The 25,761-nt window shown below is 40.8% G+C and overlaps 1 protein-coding gene across 1 annotated transcript; it reads left to right on the top strand.

Annotated features, from left to right (window-relative positions):
* Positions 1-18: 18 nt before the first annotated feature.
* On the top strand, positions 19-25,761 carry LOC142109468 (granzyme A-like). The gene is made up of 5 exons (XM_075193652.1): positions 19-91; positions 8,354-8,507; positions 17,436-17,592; positions 23,533-23,793; positions 25,180-25,761. Exons 1-5 carry the CDS (start codon positions 37-39, stop codon positions 25,330-25,332), a joined length of 780 nt encoding a protein of 259 aa, XP_075049753.1. The 5' UTR covers positions 19-36; the 3' UTR covers positions 25,333-25,761.

The following is a 25,761-nucleotide window of genomic DNA, read 5'->3' as shown; positions in this document are numbered from 1 at the left end:
AACATCCACACTGTGCATCATTTTCATTAAACAGCCATGAAACCTTTTCTCATCTTGCTTCTCTCCGCAGCGTACCTGCTGATCTCTGAAGGTAAGAGATATTTGATCTGTAACTGAAGATAGAAGTCCACCTATGTTTTTTTATTTAATTCATATTTTCAAATTGATAATAAGATGATATGCAATTTCTTGCAATAATGACCATATATTTAAGTTGGTTCTAGACTATCTACCTGTGAGCTGGAGAAAAAAGCTGACATCCTACCTAAGCAACAAAAATCTGATTGTGCACAAGGTCACCAGCTCATAGTTAAATACCATTATAATGTGTTGAGCCAAATATAATTGCAATCTGATTGTACATCTTTATTGTAATCTGATTAGAGCAAGGACAGAAGTAGTCAAATTGATCCCAGATCTAATCTGATGAAACTTGATCAGATTGCAATATGATCATAAATACAGTTTTTTTTGACACAGCTGAACTCCACTATGTTTAAAATAAATCATAAGATATATACACAAATATTTTCCTCTGAAACAAGCTCTTTGCATAAATGTGATAAATAGTGTGGTCATGAAAGGGTAAAATAACTGCAAATTAGGAAGGTGATGCAAGTCTCCCTCTTGAATTACTTGTATATGTGAATTCAGCTGGAGAGCTTCACTAGTGCTGTGTGACAAGTGGGATCGGCTGAAGTGTATTGTTACTATCCAATCAGGACCCAGCTGTCAATACAGCACTTGTGAAGCTCTTCACAGAGGTTCCCACTACAAATACAGGGATACAGCTGCCTTGTGCAAACGCTGTATGTCCGTCAAGACGTCCCCCAGGCTAAGTGGGAAAGATGATGTGTGAAACTCTGCAAAGTTTGCAGCACATTTAACCAATGAATATATCTTGAGTTCCATGATGTGATTAAACAGACTCCTTCAATATGCTTCTTATACAGGCATATTTATAAACCACCACATTTTAACCACTATCCCTTTCAATCCTTATTGCAAAGATAAGGATTGAAATATTGGGAGTATTTATTAAAAATCTTCAATATCAACAGCAGTCACGAAAATCTGCTGTTCCTGCGAAGACCTGTATCCTATCTTTTCTATGGTCACTAATGCAAAGTGGCCACCTTTGCGATAGTAACTGGTGGGAGAGCAGGTAAATTGCGGTGAGGGATCTGAAGATCCCTCTACCACAATACTATCCTCGTAGACTTCAGTGGTTAACACTAGTTTCAGCTGGCGTTAGCCATCGTGCACAAGTAGCTGTTTTTTACAACTTGCACTTGTTAAACAGTGCAAAATAACTGCTTTGGAATTCAAAAAAAAAGGCAAAGCAGCAGTTGTCTATGATATCTGTTGTGATGCCTTATTAATAAATTACAACTTTACTTTAAAAGGCGGCTGTCCCTTGGCTGTAAAATAAATAGGCCTCCTGGTGACAAACGTTCACTTTGAATACTAGAGTTTTTCCAGCTAGAAAAGTGCTGGCGTTCATAGAGGGCAATGGTCACATGGTGTCACATTGATGTGGAGGGGTAACGTTCTTGGTCACATGAGTGAGATTAAGTTCAGAAAAAAATGCATGCAGCATCCCCAGGTCTTAATTGTTCCAGTGTGACTTGGGAAGGAGCTATCCCCTTTAACTTCACTGTTTCACCATGGTAAGCATTGTGCAGGGTTTCCACTTTCAAATTCTAGATTTCCAGGTTTTGCCCTGTTTTTTCTTGGAAAACCGGGAAAACAGTGCGGGACCGGTTAGTGGAAACACTGCAGGAAGCCATGAACAACACTGGAATAAATCTGTAAGTGGAAAAAGATTATGGGCTATAATGTTAGTTCTTTTTTGTTTGTTCAAAACAGCCACTTGGTAAATGGCTACAACACTACAAGCATTGCAGTTTACAGATTGATGTTTATTTTTCTTTCTATTACAATGAAAACTACAACTACATCTTATCTCATAATAACATGTAAATGTTACTAATATTGTGCTTCTAGTTGCCAACATTTTAAATATTTGGACACCGAGCTGCTTAGCAGGTGCCCCTCATTATACAGTCTGTGTTGACCTCTGTCCAATAAAACCCCTATTATAAATTACTAAAAATTATTATAATGCATTATTTTATTATTAAATAATTACAATTAATGTATTTATTTTAGTAGAGCTTAGCTTGTAAAGTCTGTAAAATAAGAAACTATCATGGAAATGGCATTTTATTTACAGGATAAGACTAAATATATTGTGCAGGAAATCTGTGTCCATGGACAAATCCTTAAAACCTGGTTCTGTCCCTGGGAATTAGGGACAGTTGTACAAGTACAATAATTTATATAAAAATACAACTTGTCAGGACATCTTTCCCTTAATTGATACAGTATTATATTTATAGCGGTAGTAGTATTATCAATGTAAGACAGATATTACAATATCTCTGACTTCTCAGGCCTCTTATCTGACCAACTGTTCTTTCTCTTGCATTCTCTTGTGCTGCCCTTCCTCACACATCCTGATCAACAATGAAAGTCAAGATAAGGCTTGATTAAAGAAGATGCCATGTCATTATTTGGTATTACAATATATCAACGGCTGCATTTTAGAGGGCTCACATGCTCTGCAAGATATTACTCGATTGTGTCATGTTAGGACTAACTGACCGCATATAGCAGTGTGTATTGACCCAAAAAAAACACAGACTGTGAATAACATCTTATTGAGATACTTCAGATGTAGATCCAGATGGACGGAAAATCTAGTCAGACAATGACCTTGTGTGTGTGCCATTGTGCCAGCGCTCCAGCAAAGACTGTGTGTGTCCAAATTAGACATCATTCCAATTGCTAATGTCTATCAAAAGAACAGCTTAGATTTGTGCGCACAAGTTCAGTGCTAATGCTATATTTTTTACACAGCTTTGAGGGAACAGCGGTTGTCATATATTATCCTAGCACTGACTAGAAGAACAATGAGAGCTTTCCATTGACCCAGATATATTCCTATATATATATATATATATATATATATATATATATATATATATAGCCCCCCCCTCGCCAAATTCTATGGTTTATAGAAATGCCTTCTCAACGAAATAACCTGGGAGGGTTAAATAATGAATCATAGTAATCATCAACAATTGAATGAATCTATAAAGGAACTCACTAGCTGCACACATTTGCAGCACACATAAGGGTCATATAGAGTTGGATGTATGACTGTTTTATTTGCTGAAAATACTACTTTTTTTACTGTGTTTACATACAAAGAAGTAGGCATATATCTGTAAACAAATTTTGACACATCTTACTCTTACGACTCCTTGCGACTGTAGAGGCAGAACGGGGAAGGAGCGGGCAAGCGTAGGCGTACAGTAAGGGCATATTTACATCATTTTGACTGACGTAGACCTGGGGGTACTGAGTTCCATATACTCAGTAACCCTTCATACAAGCCAAGATTTATGGATAACCCCGAGCCTAGGGTGGCAGAATTGCAGGGGAAGCTGTCTGCTTGTTAAGTTGCAAGTGATAGTAGTTCAAAATTAAATGTTATTTTATTTTATATGTACCTGCATTTCTGTTCAGGCTGAGAGAGAGGGTACGTTTTTAGTTTCTGGTAAATTAAATGTATTTATTTAATACACATGGGGTGTGGTGGGGTTTTAGACTATAGTGTTTGGTGCTGTAGTGGTTAAGGGTTGGGGACATAACAACAAAGGCCTAGGGAAGCAAATAATGTAATCCTAGCCCTGTTCTCTCCTTCCAGGTAGCAGAGCTCCGGTCAGTACGCAGTAATATTGGCTGACAGAGCTCCCTGTCAGGGGCAGGCTGAGCTGGGGAGCATGGGACATCTTCCACCCCTGGCTGGTCCCATAGTCGGCTACCTTGGGCTGGGTCACTGGGCCATCTGCATTTTTTTTTTCCTTTAAAATGTTCCTAATAGGCTGCTGAGTCGAGTCTTGCCTCCCCTGCTCCCTGCCCTGTGCAACTCTGAACATTGATTGGATGCCAGAATTCAGTGAAGTTCTATCAACCAATAGTCAGACCACAGAGAAATAGAGGCTCAGTAAACTAAGCCTTGCAAAAAAAAAAAAAAAAGATATTGCACTATAGCACAAGAGAGAAAAATACTTCTAAATTAAATCTAATAAAAGTGATGTACCTTTAGTTATATTGGAAAAAAATTCATTTTTAAGGCTCAAAAGGGCCTATTATTATTGCCATTTATTTATATAGTGCCACTAATTCCATGGTGCTGTACAGAGAACTCACTCACATCGGTCCCTGCCCCATTGGGACTTACAGTCTAAATTCCCTAACACACACACACTAGGGTCAAATTGTTAGCAGCCAATTAACCTACCAGTATGTGTTTGGGGTGTGGGAGGAAACCCACGCAAACATGGGGAGAACATACAAACTCTTCACAGATAAGGCCATTGTCGGGAATTGAACTCATGACCTCAGTGCTGTAAGGCAGATGTGCTAACCACTTAGCCACCGTGCTGCCCAACTTATTAAAAAATCTTCTTGATGTGGTGAAAATTACATTTCTTAACAGCATTTACTGCAATTTATTAATATTTTATGTATAGGTCAGCTCAGCTATAGTCAGCTACAAATGAGAGTAGAAAAATGTATATCAATTATCATTTATTTATATAGCGCCACTGATTCTGCAGCGCTGTACAGAGAACTCACTCACATCAGTCCCTGCCCCATTGGAGCTTACAGTCTAAATTCCCTAACACACACACACAGACAGACTAGGGTCAATTTTGTTAGCAGCCAATTCACCTACCAGTATGGTTTGGAATGTGGGAGGAAACCGGAGCACCCAGAAGAAACCAACTCAACCAAGGGGAGAAAATACAAACCCCTAACAGATAAGGCCATGGTCGGGAATTGAACTCATGACCCCAGTGCTGTAAAGCAGAAGTACTTATCCACGGTGCTGCCCATGTATTATATGTATTATATCAATAGATATAATACATGATATATCTATTTTTTTTCCTTACAAAATAATATTTTCTGGGCGGTGGGGTAATATTCTTAATTTTTTAAAATAGTTCGGCTCTGAAAAACAAAAACAAAATATTTAATTCATATTAATACATATATAGGTTTTTTTCCAGTGCTCTTCTTCTATTAACGCCTGAGATGGTGCTAACAGAACAGGCATCACGTAGACATTAGTACCACAGCAGTGTTAACCACCTTTATATATAAAGAGGAAAAATAAACAATCATCAGCAATAGTGCTTTTATTGTTTGATAAATCTGCCTCTTCATCTGGCCTTAAAAACGTGCAATGATTTGCATATTGTGAGCGATTAAAGATGACCTTTACATTTTTTTATTTATAAAGTGCTTAAAGGGGTTGTCCATGTATCGATGACCCCAGCTCAAGATAACTTTCTTTTTTTGGGTAATCTTGGGAAAGTGCAATCCTCACTTACCTGCCACTTCACAAAAGTACTACAATCCATCCACTAGTTCTTTAATGCATGTGCATTTGACGAAGAGGGCACTGATTGTATTTGCAATCATTCCTAAATACTGGGGCAAACGGACATGCAGGAAGTGAAGCAGTCGGTGATAAAACAACCTTTGGCCAATCAGAGCATTTGAATTCTAACAGCAGCACAGAGTTTTTCACTTCAGTCTTCTCCTCTGTGTCTATGTTTAGAAGTGGCAGGAGTTAGGACAACATATATAGCCAAACCAATTATATAAACATTAACACCAGCACATAGTAGTACTGTGAGGCCAGTGTATAACTGGGGCAGAAAGATAGAGGTGTGAAAAGCTTACTTTCATTTTCCATGTCATACTGCCACCTTCTAAATATTTGCCTACTCTCTCATAATGTAGTAGTTCTTCCAGACGCTGGTCTTTCTCCAGTATCCCACCGACTTACTAGTGAAGTGTATGGGACTCGGGCCTCCGTGATCTGATTCGCAGTCAATCACGTCATTTTGTCTGCCGACACCAGTGGTGTGATGATGCAATTGCTTCATTTTTCCACAGGGGCAAGGTCCAAAATATGCAAATTGCAGCACAATGTTCTCCCTTCATTTGCCACTTGACCTCTGCATTTGCCACTTCATCTCCACTCCGGTAGTTGCCAAGTATGGTTATGTATTAAGGTCGTATGTGGAAGTAGTGTTGATGCAACCAGAAATAACATTCGGCATTTGATTCTTCTCCTTCCCAAATCTGGCAGATTGATGGAATACTATTTCAGGTACAACAGGAAAATTAACTGTTGCCACTTCTCTAACTATTTCCCAAAGGATGAGGTCCTGTGTTTTAAAATAAAATCTTGTCTCCTCCTTATCTTATAATAAAAACATTGAAATCTGGGCAGCAAGGTGGCTCAGTGGTTAGCACTTCTGCTTTACAGCGCTGGGGTCATGAGTTTGATTCCCGACCGTGACCTTATCTGTGTGGATTTTGTATGTTCTCGCCGTGTTTGCGTGGGATTCCTCTGGGTGCTCCGGTTTCCTCCCACACTCCAAAAAACAAACTGGTAGGTTAATTGGCTGCTGACAAAATTAACAGGTGTATGTGTGTTTATACACCCACACATATACAATTTATCAGCAGAAAAGAACTTAAAGTTCCACATAGTCTGCCCTTTTTTTAAGGGGTTTTTTTATACTTTAGATTTAAGTAAGATGTATTGTTTCATATGGTGGATTGAACATGTGCCTCTGTATGCAATAAAACTTAGTAGAGGAGAGGAGAGGTTGAGACCAGCACTTGCAGAACTCCATTTACTGATTTGAATCGACTATTGCTCAACATTTCAAAATCTCATTATCCCCCTGCAGCATTAAAGAATTATTGACCCCAGGGCAAAGTTCACATTATTGGGTTATCAGTCCAATTTGTAAAACACAAGGGTAAGCTGCAACTGTACACCAAATATGTAACGTTTTCTTGAGACCAAAATGTTTACACTATTTGTTTATGTGAGAGATTATTAAATATTTAGATCACAGTTTTGTTTTTGTTTTTTATAAATTTAGGATATTTTTAGCGCTTGGGACCAGGTTTATGGATTAGGGTTTGGGCTAAGTCTTAGGCTAAAACTTAATGTGAGTTTAGACTTATAACCTGGGCCAGTGTTAGAATAATGTAAGACTTAGGGGTTTATTTACTAAATGGCGGGTTTGAAAAAGTGCCTATAGCAACCAAACAGATTCCAGTTATCATTTATTTAGTGCATTCTACAAAATGACAGCTAGAATCTGATTGGTTGCTATAGGTAACATCTCCACTTTTTCAAACCCGCAGTTTAGTAAATCTAGCCCTTAGTATCTAGATTCTAAGACTATGATTAGCATTTAGGTTCTTTTTTTAAAACTGTATATATAAACTGATATTCTCATCTTTATAACCAGGGGTGTCTCATCTTCCTAGGACACAAGGGGACTGAGATAGAAGCTCTCTCCAGCCTCTACTCCATTATTAGGGAGTAAATAGCTCCCCCCTCCCCATTCAGGTGGAACAAGGATAATTGCCCATTTCGCCTAAGTATTAAATTGGCCCTAACATGGTCAACACAGTTAAAAAATCAGGACATCCCTGACATCACCGATTTCAGATCTAATGGGTGAGGGATTTTGTCATTAGGAGCATTGCTATAAAAAAATGTAAGGCTAAACATTTTAAGTATGTAGAGCTGGTGATGCAGTCGATTTTTTTGCAGGTACTTGTGGAACTATCAGAGTCCAGCACAGGATATTTAGAGGGTCCTTCTAACTTTTCTCTTGTAAAAAAATAGGTATATTCATGCTCCACAAATACAACATACTATATAGATAACACATATTATATAAACATCCTGCAATTCCACCCTTATTTTTTTGTGAAATGCAGCATTCAATATTAATATATACTCATAGCATGAATGTATGGTATTAGTATGGCATATACTTTATAAATCCTGCTCTGGTATAGTCTAGAATCTGCATTATGGTCATAAGTGTTAATGAAGTTTCATCTTGGTAGGAATGTTACCCACAAAACAAGTCTAATTAGCAGCAATTGGCAAACTTTGTCTCTTCATCTGTGAAACTGAGAACATGCCCTGTTCAAGAGAGGCTGGAAGGGCATGCTGGGAGTTTCCCACTAGATGGAGAGATATAACTTCTGATAATTATAGGGCTTGCAGTCTGCTGCCTTTAAATGGTTCCAATGTTGGTGACTTAAGAGCATTATAATTTATTGTAAGGGATACACAATATCATATATGTCTTAGAAATGTATTTGGTAGCTCTGTATAAAATGTACAATTGATTTTTATGAGACATTTTTATCTTAAATCACACAGGTACAAGGGTTAAAATCATAGATGGTGATGAAGTTGTTCCTCATTCCAGACCTTACATGGCTCTGATCAATTTTGAGACGAAAACACATGAAATGATATGTGGAGGAAGTTTAATAAAAAGTAACTGGGTACTAACTGCGGCTCACTGTGAACTGTAAGTACTACTGATGTCATCCAGATAAGTGTAGATTTATATATCAGGGTTGAAAACATGGACACCCCCAAGTCACCATTATCTTCCTCTACAACATAATTTCAAATGTAGTCCTATTGGATAAAAAAATGAAAAGCCCTATTAGATAAGTCCTGCACCTTATGGCTGGAACGCTGAATGAAACTGAACTTATTTGACAAGAAGGAACAATACCCGCTCAACCAATCAGAAGCGGATTTCCCACACTGCCCCTTCTGATTGGCTGCACTGTGCATATCCCATAAAACATATTTCAATATTCATATCAAGGAAATCTAAACAATTATTGTTATATGTGTAAAGTCAAAATTCAGGAAGAGCTACAAAATTAATGTAGTATCAATGTGGGATTTTATTGAGGCCTGATTGAAGCTCACTGCAGCTCAATAGACACTGCATGGAGTTTGCTTTTGTTAATTTTCTATAAGTAATGCATGCAAAGATAGCAAACCTCGCAGTAAGGCACTAGCCTAGGTGGAGGGTGACATAGAGAGATTTGGCTAGAGATTACATAAGGATGGGAGATTTAAGGATGGCTAGAGTACATAATTTGTAAGGAGTCACTCAGTCAAAGAACGACAGCCAAGCAGACACATTTTTGGCATTTTCCAAGCACACAGTAGTACATTTTTTTCCAGAGCTGCCTTTCTAGGCCACATACTGCTAAGTTCCAGCTTGTATCAGGAGCATTAACAAAGGATCTGTTCGTTTTGTAAGGCTCTGCATAGTGATTTCCTTGGGACCTCTCTGGCTGTGTGACTGGCTTCATGCTGCAGCCTCATATCAGGCCACTGCATTTTCATTACTACTATAGGGTACGTTTATACCTGGGGAATCTTTTTGAAGAAATACTACATACCTGATTTGAGCTGATTTAAAGATTCTCTCCTGCCGTCCCAAGCATGGACCACTTTGTCCCATGGATCGAGAAGATGAGAGGACACATGGACAGATGACGGGGCCCTCCCGGATGGTTTATATGTGGGGGGGGGGGGTGCAGCCACAAGCCAGGGGCTTCATCCCATTCTCGCCACTTAATCTGGGCTAGGAAAACTAATGGTTAGATCTCCTGTTCACACTTTCTTCCAGGGTTTTATTGAATCTGGCTATAGTAGGTTGGGAGCAACCTAATACGGCAAAGCCTTCCTTTCATAGCAGGGTTTTTGTTGTATTATCAAAAATGTACAGGTCAAAGGGGAAAAATTATTTCCGCCATTGTTCCCAAACATTTCACATCTAGCAGAGATTCACAAAACATATGCAGACAGAGAGAATTTTCTGCACCTGGTCCTGAGATGTCAGAAAACCAGAATTTCAATATGAGGTTGTGTGGGATTTTGTACGATCTGTCGACGGTCAGGCTGTCAAAACAAAAATATCGACAGTCCGACTGTCGACAGGTTCAGTATGTCAACAAGGGTAAAATGTCGAAATTGTGACTATGGAGTTTAGCAGCTGTCAACAGTCACAATTTCGACATTCAAACGTCAATGGCACCACCAGCCATCGGCACAATACAGCTGCCATTCTCTAAATGTGACAGTTTATGGACACTCACAATGCTCACAAGAGCTAGTATGCAACATTGGCAAATTTTTCAAAGCACTGTTCCTAACGATTATTTTTTTTTTTACAAGCTTCAGGACCGGGTATGGGGGTTTTTTTGTGGATTTTTTTTTAGGTGCAAGCGGCAATGGTCAAGGGATATCATTTTATAGACATGGAGAATCATGGATTACAGATTATGGACATGGCTTTTTTTTATGCGCAAGCTGCGATGGTCAAGGGATATAATTTTATACACATGGAGAATCATGGATTACAGATGAAGAACCTGCATGTTGGTGAGTATCACAGGGGTGGTTTTTTTTTATTTCAAAGAAAATTATGTTTAAAACAAGGTATGTGGTTTATTTACATTTTGTCTTGGTGCACTACAGGTCTCAGTGGGCCCTGGGTGCCAGAGCATGTTGGCACTTGTGGTTCCCCAAGTGCCAGTATGCCTTGGCAGCTAAGGGTATGCTGGTGCTTGTAGTACTACAAGCACCAGCGTACCCAAACTGTCAATGGCAGCCTGAGCTCGCTGGGAGCTGTAGTGCACCAAATCAAAATGGTATGCTTACTATCAAATACTTTTTATTACTCCACACCCACCACCCAGGTTTGTAAGAAGAGCCATAGTGCTTTCAGCACGGGTCTGGGTACCCTTAGGTTAAAGGGAGCTGTGGGGGCACTTTTTTTCAGCTGAACCCATCTCCCTAGGTAATCCAGCCCTAAGCTGGCCTGTGCTGACCAGTCTGGGGTTGGTTGTCATTATGGCAGGGGAACCATACTGCGGGTTCCCGTGGTATAGTGCCACCAGCCCGATTGGTAAAGCCTTGTGCTGGAATTAGTAAAATTGGGGGGGGGTTGTTAGGGACAGCAGTAGGATTAGTCTGTTTGTGGAGAGATGGGGAACGCTGTTATTTTGCTTTTTAATGTAGTAACGTTTTATTACTATGTGTACTGTGTCTGCAGCGTTGTCATTGCCATTTGAATGTCCACCTTGTAACTATCGACTTTAGCAGCTGTCGACAGTGTCATCACTTTAACCATGTTGACGTACTGAACATGACAACAGTTGGACTGTCGACATTTTGGTGTGGACAGATTGACTACATCCCATTGTGGGCACATTGAACAATATATATGGCATTAGAATGAGTCTTTTTATCTGCAAAAGCTGTTTAACATGAATGTGATCTTCAAACAAGCAGTAAAGTGTACATGTTGTGACCATGACGATTATGGTGGAGGTGGGCATCAAAGACATAACCACTAGCACTGCTAAGACATGATTGTACACAATTAACATGTGAGGTTCATTCATCTTACAACAGGATATTCAACACCAATTCCGATCAACAGGACACATCAGCAAATCGGGCCTGATTCATTAAAACATGCATTCTGCATGCAACCCGTGTTTTACAGTTGCAAGTGAATGCAAACACCTGACCATTACACAAACAAGGACTGAAATGCAATTGTATTCAAACACATATGCTTTAATATGAAGTTGGTCCTCCTTTTGCAGTGATAACAGCTTCCACTCTTCTTGGGAGGCTTTCCACAAGATGTTGGAGTGTTTCTGTGGGAATTTGTGCCCATTCATTCTGTAGAGCATTTATGAGGTCAGATACTGATGTTGGAAGAGAAGGCCTGGCTCGCAATCTCAATTCCAGTTCATCCCAAAGGTGTTCGATGGGGTTGAGGTCAGGGCTTTGTGCAGTCCGGTCAAGTTCTTCCACACTGAACTCATCAAACTACATCTTTGTAGTCCTTGCTTTGCGTACCGGGGCACAGTCATGTTGGAATAGAAAAGGGCCTTCCCCAAACTGTTGCCACAAAGTTGGAAGCATAGCATTGTCCAAAATTACTTGGTATAGCATGAAGATTACCCTTCACTGGAGAAAAACAGATCCATACCATTATCCCTCCTCTACTAAACTTCACAGTTGGCATAATGCAGTCAGGCAGGTAACGTTCTCCCGGAATCCTCCAAACCCAGACTCGCCCATCTGACTGCCAAACAGAGAAGCGTGATTTGTCACTCCACAGAACACGTTTCCACTGCTCCACAGTCCAGTGTCGGTGTGCTTTACACTACTCCATCCGACGCTTGGCATTGGTCTTGGTGATGTGAAGTTTGCATGCAGCTGCTCGGCCATGGAAACCCATTCCATAAAGCTCCTGCTACACAGTTTTGGTGCTTACATTAATGCCAGTGAAAGTTCAGAACTCTTCAGCTATGGAATCAGCAGAGCATTGGCAAATTTTACACACCATGCGTCTTAGCAGTTCTTGACCCCGCTCTGTCACTTTACGTGATGTGTCTGGGGGAGAGGTTGTTGTGATGTGTCTGGGGGAGGGGTTGTTGTGATGTGTCTGGGGGAGAGGTTGTTGTGATGTGTCTGGGGGAGAGGTTGTTGTGATGTGTCTGGGAGGGATTGTTGTTATGTGTCTGGGAGGGATTGTTGTTATGTGTCTGGGAGGGATTGTTGTGATGTGTCTGGGAGGGATTGTTGTTATGTGTCTGGGAGGGATTGTTGTTATGTGTCTGGGAGGGATTGTTGTGATGTGTCTGGGAGGGATTGTTGTGATGTGTCTGGGAGGGATTGTTGTGATGTGTCTGGGAGGGATTGTTGTTATGTGTCTGGAAGGGATTGTTGTTATGTGTCTGGGAGGGATTGTTGTGATGTGTCTGGGAGGGATTGTTGTGATGTGTCTGAGGGATTGTTGTGATGTGTCTGGGGGATGGGTTGTTGTGATGTGTCTGAGGGATTGTTGTGATGTGTCTGGGGGAGGGGTTGTTGTGATGTGTCTGAGGGATTGTTGTGATGTGTCTGGGGGATGGGTTGTTGTGATGTGTCTGGGGGATGGGTTGTTGTGATGTGTCTGGGGGATGGGTTGTTGTGATGTGTCTGGGGGAGGGGTTGTTGTGATGTGTCTGGGGGAGAGGTTGTTGTGATGTGTCTGGGAGGGTTGTTGTGATGTGTCTGGGGGAGGGGTTGTTGTGATGTGTCTGGGGGAGAGGTTGTTGTGATGTGTCTGGGAGGGTTGTTGTGATGTGTCTGGGGGGTTGCTGTGATGTGTCTGGGGGAGGGGTTGTTGTGATGTGTCTGGGGGAGGGGTTGTTGTGATGTGTCTGGGGGAGAGGTTGTTGTGATGTGTCTGGGGGAGAGGTTGTTGTGATGTGTCTGGGAGGGTTGTTGTGATGTGTCTGGGGGAGGGGTTGTTGTGATGTGTCTGGGGGAGGGGTTGTTGTGATGTGTCTGGGGGGTTGCTGTGATGTGTCTGGGGGAGGGGTTGTTGTGATGTGTCTGGGGGAGAGGTTGTTGTGATGTGTCTGGGAGGGTTGTTGTGATGTGTCTGGGGGGTTGCTGTGATGTGTCTGGGGGAGGGGTTGTTGTGATGTGTCTGGGGGAGAGGTTGTTGTGATGTGTCTGGGGGAGAGGTTGTTGTGATGTGTCTGGGGGAGAGGTTGTTGTGATGTGTCTGGGGGGTTGCTGTGATGTGTCTGGGGGAGGGGTTGTTGTGATGTGTCCCGGGGAGAGGTTGTTGTGATGTGTCTGGGGGAGAGGTTGTTGTGATGTGTCTGGGGGAGAGGTTGCTGTGATGTGTCTGGGGGAGAGGTTGTTGTGATGTGTCTGGGGGGTTGCTGTGATGTGTCTGGGGGAGGGGTTGCTGTGATGTGTCTGGGAGGGTTGTTGTGATGTGTCTGGGGGAGGGGTTGTTGTGATGTGTCTGGGGGAGGGGTTGTTGTGATGTGTCTGGGGGAGAGGTTGTTGTGATGTGTCTGGGGGAGAGGTTGTTGTGATGTGTCTGGGAGGGTTGTTGTGATGTGTCTGGGGGGTTGCTGTGATGTGTCTGGGGGAGGGGTTGTTGTGATGTGTCTGGGGGGTTGTTGTGATGTGTCTGGGGGAGAGGTTGTTGTGATGTGTCTGGGGGAGAGGTTGTTGTGATGTGTCTGGGGGAGAGGTTGTTGTGATGTGTCTGGGAGGGTTGCTGTGATGTGTCTGGGGGAGGGGTTGTTGTGATGTGTCTGGGAGGGTTGTTGTGATGTGTCTGGGAGGGTTGCTGTGATGTGTCTGGGGGAGGGGTTGTTGTGATGTGTCTGGGGGAGAGGTTGTTGTGATGTGTCTGGGGGAGAGGTTGTTGTGATGTGTCTGGGGGAGAGGTTGTTGTGATGTGTCTGGGAGGGTTGCTGTGATGTGTCTGGGGGAGGGGTTGTTGTGATGTGTCTGGGAGGGTTGTTGTGATGTGTCTGGGAGGGTTGCTGTGATGTGTCTGGGGGAGGGGTTGTTGTGATGTGTCTGGGGGAGAGGTTGTTGTGATGTGTCTGGGGGAGAGGTTGTTGTGATGTGTCTGGGGGAGAGGTTGTTGTGATGTGTCTGGGGGAGAGGTTGTTGTGATGTGTCTGGGGGAGAGGTTGTTGTGATGTGTCTGGGGGAGAGGTTGTTGTGATGTGTCTGGGAGGGTTGCTGTGATGTGTCTGGGGGAGGGGTTGCTGTGATGTGTCTGGGGGAGGGGTTGTTGTGATGTGTCTGGGAGGGTTGTTGTGATGTGTCTGGGGGAGAGGTTGTTGTGATGTGTCTGGGAGGGTTGTTGTGATGTGTCTGGGGGGTTGCTGTGATGTGTCTGGGAGGGTTGTTGTGATGTGTCTGGGGGAGGGGTTGTTGTGATGTGTCTGGGAGGGTTGCTGTGATGTGTCTGGGAGGGTTGCTGTGATGTGTCTGGGGGAGAGGTTGTTGTGATGTGTCTGGGGGAGAGGTTGTTGTGATGTGTCTGGGGGAGAGGTTGTTGTGATGTGTCTGGGGGGATTGTTGTGATGTGTCTGGGGGAGGGGTTGTTGTGATGTGTCTGGGGGAGGGGTTGTTGTGATGTGTTTAGGTGAGGGGTTGTTGTGATGTGTCTGGGGGAGAGGTTGTTGTGATGTGTCTGGGGAGAGGTTGTTGTGATGTGTCTGGGAGGGTTGTTGTGATGTGTCTGGGGGAGGGGTTGTTGTGATGTGTCTGGGGGAGAGGTTGTTGTGATGTGTCTGGGAGGGTTGTTGTGATGTGTCTGGGGGAGAGGTTGTTGTGATGTGTCTGGGGGAGAGGTTGTTGTGATGTGTCTGGGGGGTTGCTGTGATGTGTCTGGGGGGTTGCTGTGATGTGTCTGGGGGGTTGCTGTGATGTGTCTGGGAGGGTTGTTGTGATGTGTCTGGGAGGGTTGTTGTGATGTGTCTGGGGGAGAGGTTGTTGTGATGTGTCTGGGGGGATTGTTGTGATGTGTCTGGGAGGGTGGTGTGATGTGTCTGGGGGGGTGGCATGATGTGGCATGGATTTGGCGTGATGTGGCATGGATTTGGCGTGATGTGGCATGGATTTGGCGTGATGTGGCATGGATTTGGCATGATGTGGCATGGATTTGGCGTGATGTGGCTGGGGGTTCCATGATGTGGCTGGGGAGGGCATGATGAATGTAATGTTTTGTTATAATGTATTATATACTGTGTGATCTGTGTTATGTACTGTGTTCACTTATTGCTCGGTTTTTCATATTTCATGTACCTATACATCTTCCAAACAGGTCCCAACATTCCATGATGCATACAAGAATCCAGTACCAGGTTTTGAAAGCTGCAATGACAGGTCGGTGAGAGCAACACCGATTTAATACATATAGGGGGAGATTCAATTCGCAAAATATGCGCACAAAGTGTCTCTGTATAGACACCTCACGCCTATTTTTTAGAAAAATATATGCAGATTTTAGAGGTGAAAGCAAAAATAAGCCTATATTTTTACCGTACTACCAGTAAAAATGCGCAGCCACAATGTTCTCAGGAGCAACGCGACTAATTAAATCTCCCCCAATATGTCATGTTTAAAGTGAAGCAGCCACGCCCATGTTGATCACGCACCAAAACTGTGGCTACACCCCTACTGGCTGCACCACCGCGCAGTGGCGACACCCACCCTTGACCTTCTCATCCATGGAGAGGGAAAGCCCAAAAAGTTGCTGTATTGGCCCCCAAATAACTCTTGGCGGCCCTAATTACTACCTATTGAGGATAAACATATTTAATGTTCAAAGACTTTAGTTCCTACAGAAAATGGCATAAGCTACTGCCCAAAGTTAATAGATGCTTGGCAAACTCACCATATCATATAAGAGTCATTTCAATAAAATAAAATTGAGTGATTGTAAGCACACTCTGTTGATTTTTGGAACATGTTCTAGCGTGCATACAAGACTACTATCATCACTACTGATCAGGACTTAAACTAGCCCTTTAGCTGGAGCAAGAGATACGGTAGAAAAACTAGTAACTTTGAGACGCTCATAGCATCATTTGGACGTGGCTGTGTGTGCTCGAGTTTGGTACGCCCCTATTGTACACTGGCTATAGCAAAATGCCCCTTCCCCGCCCCACTCACTCCCCAAAATTGTAGGCTGTAGCATGTGTCCTTTGTGTTCGCGGACACAGCAGACACGGCTGCGTTCACGGACATTTCTGGCGGTCCTGGGCATGTGCAGAGTCATTTTGCATACGATACGTCCAAAATCGGCAGATATGTGCCTTGATGACTCACACCCATATACTATATTTTCACTTAAGTATGTTATTAAGTGACATCCAAAGGGGGCATTTAAGTTAGCCACAAATAGTTGTATTTTCCTCCTCGTTTGATTGTCCTGCCATCTTCACATGGTTGTCACGTAATCTAATTCACAGGGCATCTACAAAAATAACCTGTGAGGTGATAACAGAAATTTATCTAAGCCAGCATACTTATTAAGGAAATTACAATATTTGTTTTAAGGGGCAAGTGCGGGAGGAAGTGATGATGTGATTCGCCCACCTCTGCACAATTCGTATAACTGTGTTACAGGGGCAGGCCATGCTGATGCAAAAATGCTCCTTCCACAGACAAATGCCATATGTGACCTTTTATAACAAATATAATCAATGCATAGACTGGTGGTACCTGCTGGGGTGCACATTGTGATGGCAGGAGCTGGGCATATCAGGGCATTTAGTGATGAATGCTACCTAGGCACATTCCCTTGCTTTGCACCCACATGCAAAAAAATTATTTTGTTTTGCAGTACAAGATAATTTAAATGGTATTCACAGAGTGGAGACCACAGAGCATGTTTTACCTTGTATAAGGACCTCGTCCTATGGTCTTTATTAGTTTCCATGTACATTTTATATGGAAAGGCCCATATTTAGGTGCATTTCTACCAATGTAACCAAAAACTTCCATATAGCAATGTATGCAGAGACAGACAAATAGGAGAATCTCTGTACACTTGTATGCTTTTCACTTTTGGTAAATAACCTTTTCTGTCTTTTAGGCCTGGTAGTACAGTAACTGTTATCCTTGGAGGTCATTCAAGAAAAGACAGTGAAATGGATAAACAAAAGTGTTCCGTCGCCAAATTCATCAGACACCCAAATTATAACAGAACAAATTACCATAACGTTTACCATAACGACCTTCAGCTTCTCAAAGTAAGAATGCTGTACATTAGAACGTATTATATTATTAAAATTTTGGGTTTGATAAGACCACACTATTTATTAAAAATGTTAATGAGAAATGCTGTACAGAGAAATTAAAATTGCTTTTATTACAATCCTAAGTACACTTTGATGACTAGCTCCACTGTAGCTCATATCATACTAAATAAAAATATAATAACATGTCTGCAGTTGTTTGTTAGTTGCAAGTAAAGATCCAACAGTTTAATAGTTGGGTCTGTCTCTAATCTTCCTCCTGGTTGCTAGTGTAAAACATAGACAGTATAGCTCTGCTCGTATCAGACAGTAGTCGGATTCAGCAGATACAGGTTTATCCAACCTGGGAACTGTAGAACCAGACAGCAGAGAAGCTAAACTCACCAGACGAGGTCAGGGACTGATGAAGGTAGGATAAGCAAAGTCACAAACCGAGGCCAGAACTAGAGAGAGGTCACTAGCTAAAGTCAAGGATTTGGGAAAACAAGCAAAAGTTCAGGAACAGAGAAATAACAGGAAATTGTTCACAGTAAATGCTTGGAACCAATACCTTGCTCAGACCAGGTGCTGTGAGCAGAGGTGCTTTAAATAGGAGGACAGTAATGTGTGTGATGCCACAATCCTATGCTGAGTACAACAAATCTCAGTGCTACAATGGCAGCAACAAACAAATGAGTTGTACTGATATATTGCCACTCGATACTAGACATGAAGACTTAGTGATCATGATGTGGCTGCAACTCACTTTAATCACACCAATTGCTGTGAGAACTCCATTGTTTCTTTGTTGCTGAAGTTTTACACGTCTGACAATTCTGTTTTCTCTAACCATCGACCTCTGTTAGACTCTCTCCAGTGCTGACTTTGACTTGTGACCTTGATTATCCTAATTTCTCCAGGCTCTGTTGTAATTATGTCTAGCACAAAAAAAAAAATATAGACATAGTTTTGTGCAATCCCACAGTGCAGGTTATGAACAAACTCAGGGGGTTGTGGCTGCTACCTATTTCGCTGTTCACTGTCATATTTCCAGTGCTTTCTAGACCTTACTGAGACTTAAATGACACCATACCAAGCCCCCAATAATGTCACACATACCACTTTCCACTAGGTCAGTTTCCAAACTATTGGATTGCGAGAAGATTACCACCTCACAGAAATCCTGTCACTCTTATTGTGAGAGGAGATAAGGGATTATGAGTAGAGAGTAAAAACAATGGCAGCTGTCCTAAATGATGAGCTCTACAAGCAGACTCAATAACATTGTCATACAATGCATAACATCACATGTAGCACCAATGAAATCATCATAATCCTCATCATTTATTTATATAGCGCCAACATATTCCGTAGCGCTTTACAATTGGGGACAAACATAATAAACTAATAAACAAACTGGGTAAAACAGACAAAGAGGTGAGAAGGCCCTGCTCGCAAGCTTACAATCTATGGGATAATGGGAGATTGACATATGAGGTTATAAGTCTACATTTTGCATTTTGGCCCAGCCAGGCTGCAAAGGTAAAAGTGACTCATAGGCTAAATGATCCTGTCGCACAACAATGTTGGTCAGTGGATGAAATGATATAATGTCTTGTCATAACAGTATTCTTATACATCCATCCCATAATATGTGCATTAACCAAATACAAAAGGAAATAAAAAATATAGTAATTAAGCGTTAATATACTATTGTCTGGAGTAAACCAAAATAATTGAATGGACACTTATTAAAACATATCTGTTTCTCAAACTCATGGTGCTGTCCAGTGTTGTACAGTGCTAGCCAGTGCAGTTAAAGTGATAGAAATCATTGGCCGACGATAACTGAATAGCTTTATTTGCAATCTTTTGAGACTACATAGGTCTCATTAAAGGTATGATACAATGCAGAATCTGAAAAGCCACATATCATTACTCACAAATACAAAGCAATGAAGTTATCATTTTTTTCACACATGTGCAAAGAAAGTATACAAATATGGATTCAAAGATATTGAAGAGTTGATGAGTCAAGGACAGGGGCGGGCTGGCCCAGGGAGCAGAGGGGCACCCGTCCCCCGGGCCGGACATAAAAACATTGTTTCGGGCCGCCGGGTGGCTGGCCCCTGCCCGGGACCAGCCACCTTCAATTGGCCGCGGATCCTAACGATATATTGAGTGATAAATCTAACTTCGTTTGAGCTTTCTTTAATTTTAATCGTCTTTTTAGGCCCTTTCAAGAGGTCCTGCCTCTCAAGTTTGTATATTTTATCAAAATCAGTATTGCAGTACATCGGCCGGACCACTAGAAGTCTGAGAATAAGACTGAGTGAACATTGCAGAAATATACGCAATCAAGTGGACACACATAGTGTGTCACCAAATATCATATATCATAATATCAAATATCATAATTCAGACCCTTCAAGCCTAAAGTTTATGGGTATTAAAAAGATCTCCAAATCCTGGAGGGGGGGGAGATTTTGTAACGAAAATATCAAAAGAAGAGGCCAAATGGATGTTTGAACTTTCCACTTTAGCCCCCAAAGGGTTAAATTTAGATTTTGATTTAGGTAGTTTCATTTGAACCATTATACATCTGATTTATCATTGCATTTTAGACCCAATATCGAGTTTTAATAAAGGAACCTATTAACATAAAGAGAGGCGTGTTTATTGACGTCACTCATCAACAACCATTTAAAGAGTCATTTGATAGGTAATTCCCAATCCCTGAGGAAGCCTGCAAAGGTGAAACGCGTTGGAGTGAATGGGAAACAATCCTATACTTAATTGATCATCCCCTTCATAGGAGTTTTTTACATTCTGGATGCCGTGCTAAATAACCGAAAATACGGGACATGTAACACGACAGTTACACTAAACGAGAAGTTGCAATACAAGTGGCGTAAATATATAACTACGGGAAATACGACTGACAGTTGTATATTTTAAATATAAGCTGTTGAAAGTGTTTGTATCACTTAGGATCGTAAATACCGGAAGTTCGCAAGTTGGAACGCATATGCGTTCCAACATACCAGGAAGTAAAAACACTGCAAATATCTTCAGCGTGTCTGTGCCGGAAGATAACTAAACAAAACGAAAGAAACTGTCCGGACGCATGGATATTTGTATGCACCTATAAAGTTTGGAATTCCATCACACTAACTACTACAGGATACGTGAGTACTCACGCTACGGAGTTTGTTTTTTTTATATTTTTTTATATATTTTAATTTTTGGAACATTGCAATTTACTTTTAAATCGACACACATTATTTTTTCAAGAATTTCTTGTCTATCATTTTTAATGAATTCATAGTTATGAATAAATGTTCAAATGGTGGTTATACCATTATGAATATATCTCATTTTTAGAATAAACAATAATTGAATACACCTATATATATTTTCCTTGATTTATGGTCATTTTTTGAATGCATTGTGTGGCGCCAGAGACATATATGTAAGATACTCTATGAATTATAATCTTAGTAGTTTGGATATTAGCTACTAATCTCTAGCTTTGCAATGTAGGACATCTATGGTTAACATGTTGTAATGCAGGCAGCCCCTATTGCACTCATATGGAAAGCGCTTCTTTTTTCCATTATACTATATTTATGAATGTATTTGTGTGTGTGTGGGGGCCAGGATATGAATGTATTTGTGTGTTTGTGTGTGTGTGTGTGTGTGTGTGTGTGTGTGTAGGGGGGGCAGTATATGAATGTATTGTGTGTGGGAATGACCAGTCTAGGAATGTAATGTGTGTGAGGGAGGGGGTCATGTGTGTGTGTATATATATGTGTGTGTGTGTGTGTGTGTGTATGTGTGTGTGTATATATATATATATATATCTCAATTTAATCGAGGAGTGCACGTGGGAGATAAGTATTGGGTACTATTTTATTTGTGGGGTGATGGTGGGACAATTTAATTTAATAGTGGGTCCTATGAATTTAAGATGGAGTAATTGCACCTTTAAGTTAATACTGGGGTGGTGAGCTATTAATTGATTGTGGGGCTGTTTGGGGAGAATGAGGTCTATTACATGTGATTATGAATTATTTAAAGCTTGGGATTGTTGTGGGAAATGGTTATATTTGTTAACCGTAAATGCTATTTAAATTATTGCTGGGGCTACTTGGAGGGAGGGAAATAGGTTTATATATTAAATGTGTTTGCTATCTAATGTCAGGGTTGGTTGGAGGGAAAGAGATCTAGGGCCTGATTCACTAAGGATCTTAACTTAAGAAACCTCTTAACTCAGTCTCCTGGACAAAACTATGTTACAATGCAAGGGGTGCAAATTAGTATTCTGTTTTGCACATAAGTTAAATACTGACTGTTTTTTCATGTAGCACACAAATATCAACTTTAAATTTCAGTGTACAAATAAGCTATCAAGTATTTGTGTGCTACATGAAAAAACAGACAGTATTTAACTTATGTGCAAAACAGAATACTAATTTGCACCCCTTGCATTGTAACATGGTTTTGTCCAGGAGACTGAAATAAGAAGTTTATTAAGTTAATATCCTTAGTGAATCAGGCCCCTATTTAGCAAATGTGAATATTATTATTTTAATGTTGTGGCTGAAGGGAGGCCTAATTATAAAATGTGGGTGCTATTGATTTAACACTGGAATTGGTTGGAGTTTTCTAAATGTTATGTACCCATTTTTTTTCCAAATAAGGCCTCCAATATTCCAGGATCCAGACAACCAGCAAATGAGCTAAAGTAACCAGCAGCCACAAGTGGTGACAGTGACAAGAACAGGTAGGAGAGAGAAAAACAGTCTGCCAACTATCTTGAATCTCGTGGGACAGTCCCGAATTTGGGTGACTGTTTTGCTTAGGACAGTTGGGAGGTATGTCCCGCTTCACCGTGTATTACTCGTGAAGGCAGAACTGTGTGCACCTAATAGTAGTGCACACAGTATTGCCTGTGTATTTGTCTAAAATGACAACCATGCTACATCATAACCTGTTAACCTGTCTAAAGTGCCCAGGACCCCCAGAGCCTTAATCCAGCTCCAGCTCTGGGCCTGGGTATATATATATATATATATATATATATATATATATATATATATATATATATATATATATATATATATATATATATATATATGGGCCGGCGCGGTGTGCTTGCCCCCTGGGCTAAAGTCTGCCAGCCCTCCCCTGGTCAAGGAATTGACATTCTTTATCTGACTGAATGCTAAAAGTCCCTTTTGGACAATACTCAGACTTTAATATATATAAAACACTACCTCGCAGGATGTCCAGCAGAACATCGCGGTCAAATGAATCTTCCCCTAATACCAAGTTTGTGGAAAACAAATAAGCCCACTACTATATACAATTAATACCAGGGGCTCAGTGTGCCAACCGGTTGTACCCTTTCTTTGGCAGCTAGAAACATGGTCAGGTTTATAAATCAATATGAGAAAATGGGTCACTTTCTACAAGTTGCAGAACACTCGTTAAGACTCCGCCATGGTTAGTAGTTGTATGTCTCCAATCGAATTATGATATCTCTACCCTTGATTGTTTCCACTTTGCTACCCCGATATATTTTACATTATTATTTTCAATCACACAAAATAGTAGTGTTCCAAGTACCAATGCAAAACTATCAGTAGGGCCCATTTACTAAGATTGCATTCTGTTGCAAAATTTGCAATGAATCACAGCAACCAGTTTTTATTTGTTTAATTCAAGTCAGGCAATGAAAACAAGTTTGTGATAGGTTGCAATGGTATAGTGCACGTTTTGCACCTAAAAGTATTGTTAGTAAGTGAGCCAGAGTGAGTCTTTTTTCCCCATTGGTTTTTTGTCTTTCTTTCTTTCTTTCTTTGTTTTATTTTACACAAACCTGACATATTAGCCTTAGGGTGGTATAAGTGATAATTTTGTGTAGGTTAAATACTTTCATTTCTGTTACAGTTGCAAGGTAAGGTAAAGCTTGACAAAGCTGTTCAGCTTCTCCCTTTGCCAGACACATTTGAGGACACAGAAGCAGGAACTGTTTGCGAAGCAGCCGGATGGGGCTTGACTGAACACGGCGATTATTCGGACAATCTAATGAAAGTTAATGTCACTGTTATAGACAGAGAGAAATGTCATAAATTATGGGAACATAAGGTTAATATAACAAAAAATATGCTGTGCACCAATGTGGGGCCAGGAGGACAGGACACTTGTCAAGTAAGTGTGACATCATCTTATCTAGTCTAAGCTTCAACCAATGCTAGAATTAACTCCAGTGCAGGATCTAAATTAAATATGTGGTAAGCCTAATAGGAAGACAGGGTGTGGTGCAAAAGTCTCTTTTGTAGGTCACCAAGAGATTTGTAGAAGACAACTGATTTATTGTAGGCTCAACAGCATAATTCTTCAAGCCACTGTATCTCTTAACGTATTGTATTTAAAAAGAGACAGAATCATTTCCTAAACCATTCTTACCGTATTGCTATACTTAGGGGAATGGTGACAACGTGTGGCCTGGAGAGCAGCATAAGGAGTTGGTCCATAGGTGACCTATAGTCTAGAAGCACGTGTTTATATTAACAGGTTATAAAGGACAGGAATGCAGATAGCAATTCATTGGAGGGAGCAGCCATGTTTTCCTGAAGGATGATGTTGGTTTACCTGTTTATTTCCTCTCCTAAGGCTATATCATTGCTGTATATAGCCTATATAGTAACAATCATTATAACACTGCTCTTCAATCATTCACAAACCTCATGTCTAAAACAAGATATTGTATTAAAATGGAGGCATGGCATAAAACTCCAAATAGAAGTCACTTCCCCATACTACTAATTTTGTGGAAATCCCTCCACCTTAGACCTCTACCAATTGTTTTATTTCCCAGGTTCCTGGTACTTACAATTATTTACCTCTGTTGCTTGGATACTGTAACAATGTCTGTGCACCCCAGGGGGGGAGGGATCCATCATCCAACACAGTTTCTGTAAATGACAGTCACCTCAAGATGACTCCATGCTCATCAAATCAGGAAGCGGTAGTCAATTTAAGCTAATGTGTTGGATCCCACCCTCATTCTGCATGCAGATGCGTTGATAGAGTCTCAGTTGGAGACGAAATGCATCAACAGTGAAATGAGAGAAACAATCACCCGATCAGCTGAGTTGGAAACATATGAGTCAGGCTCAAAGCGACATATAACTAAGATGGAAACCTTTTAAATGTAAGATATTGATCTGCGTAGATTGTTCAGACTTGAGATTCAGCGGGATCATTTCTCTAGTGCATACTGGGGTAAATGGGTCATTGGCCCTAAGGACATTGCCTGCTTCAATGGTATTTCAATTCAGATGGATGAAAGATGAGCGGTTCCTAAATTTATTTTAATTCCCTGTGACTTAAATTTCATAGTCTTTTTTGTACTATTTGCAAGAGACGTCAATTAGTCCTCACCACAGTGATTTGTTTCTGCTTCTTTTTAGATGTGAATTGTTTTATAAACATAATGTTTAGCACTTAATTAAGATTAAATCAAGTCAAATGAAAGTATGTAAACAATATGTAGAAAATTTTAAGTATGTTAACCCAATTTTATTTTCATAGGGAGATTCGGGTGGTCCCTTACTTTGCAATGGTGTTTTTAGAGGAATCACATCTTTTGGGAATACAAATTGTGGACATCCCAATGATGCATCTGTCTTCACTCGTCTCACTAAAGAATACGTCCACTGGATAAATAACACAATTAATAAATAAATCTAAAGCTTCATAACTTTTTTGTCTTGCTTCTGCTGCCCTCATTTCACTGTATTGAGCAATCTATCTTGCGCAAATTATCCAGTAATGAAAAGTGTGGTTTTGTAGTAAACGTATTAAAGAATTGCACTCAGGTCTGTATGAGATTGGATTAGAAAAACAAGATTAGCATCCTATATCGCCAGACCAGCTATATCCTTGAAATATTTGTACATGTAGTTGTGAATGTTTTTTCATAATGCTAATTGCAGTTTATTTACTTAAATAATGTGTGTATCTCAGTAATGTAAAAAAAAATAAAAAAAATCACATAAACTATATCCCTTCTACCATACTTGAGATTAGTGACTGGGTTTCCATTTAAACAATATGATTGCCCATGCAGTGTTATTTCATTGACATTGATAATAAACAAAAATTGCAACATGA

The sequence above is a fragment of the Mixophyes fleayi genome, chromosome 1 (assembly GCF_038048845.1).
Source record: "Mixophyes fleayi isolate aMixFle1 chromosome 1, aMixFle1.hap1, whole genome shotgun sequence".
In the NCBI taxonomy this organism is placed as follows: domain Eukaryota; kingdom Metazoa; phylum Chordata; class Amphibia; order Anura; family Limnodynastidae; genus Mixophyes; species Mixophyes fleayi.
The sequence above is the reverse complement of the archived record's forward strand: the minus strand, read 5'-3'. Positions and strand labels throughout refer to the sequence as shown.

Bases quoted from the DNA above. Each gene is read 5' to 3' on its own strand.
- LOC142109468 (XM_075193652.1), top strand. From the start codon at position 37: ATGAAACCTTTTCTCATCTTGCTTCTCTCCGCAGCGTACCTGCTGATC. The intron at 8,508-17,435 runs GTAAGTACTACT...TCTGTCTTTTAG, and splicing joins ACTGCGGCTCACTGTGAACT to GCCTGGTAGTACAGTAACTG. The intron at 17,593-23,532 runs GTAAGAATGCTG...TTTCTGTTACAG, and splicing joins ACGACCTTCAGCTTCTCAAA to TTGCAAGGTAAGGTAAAGCT.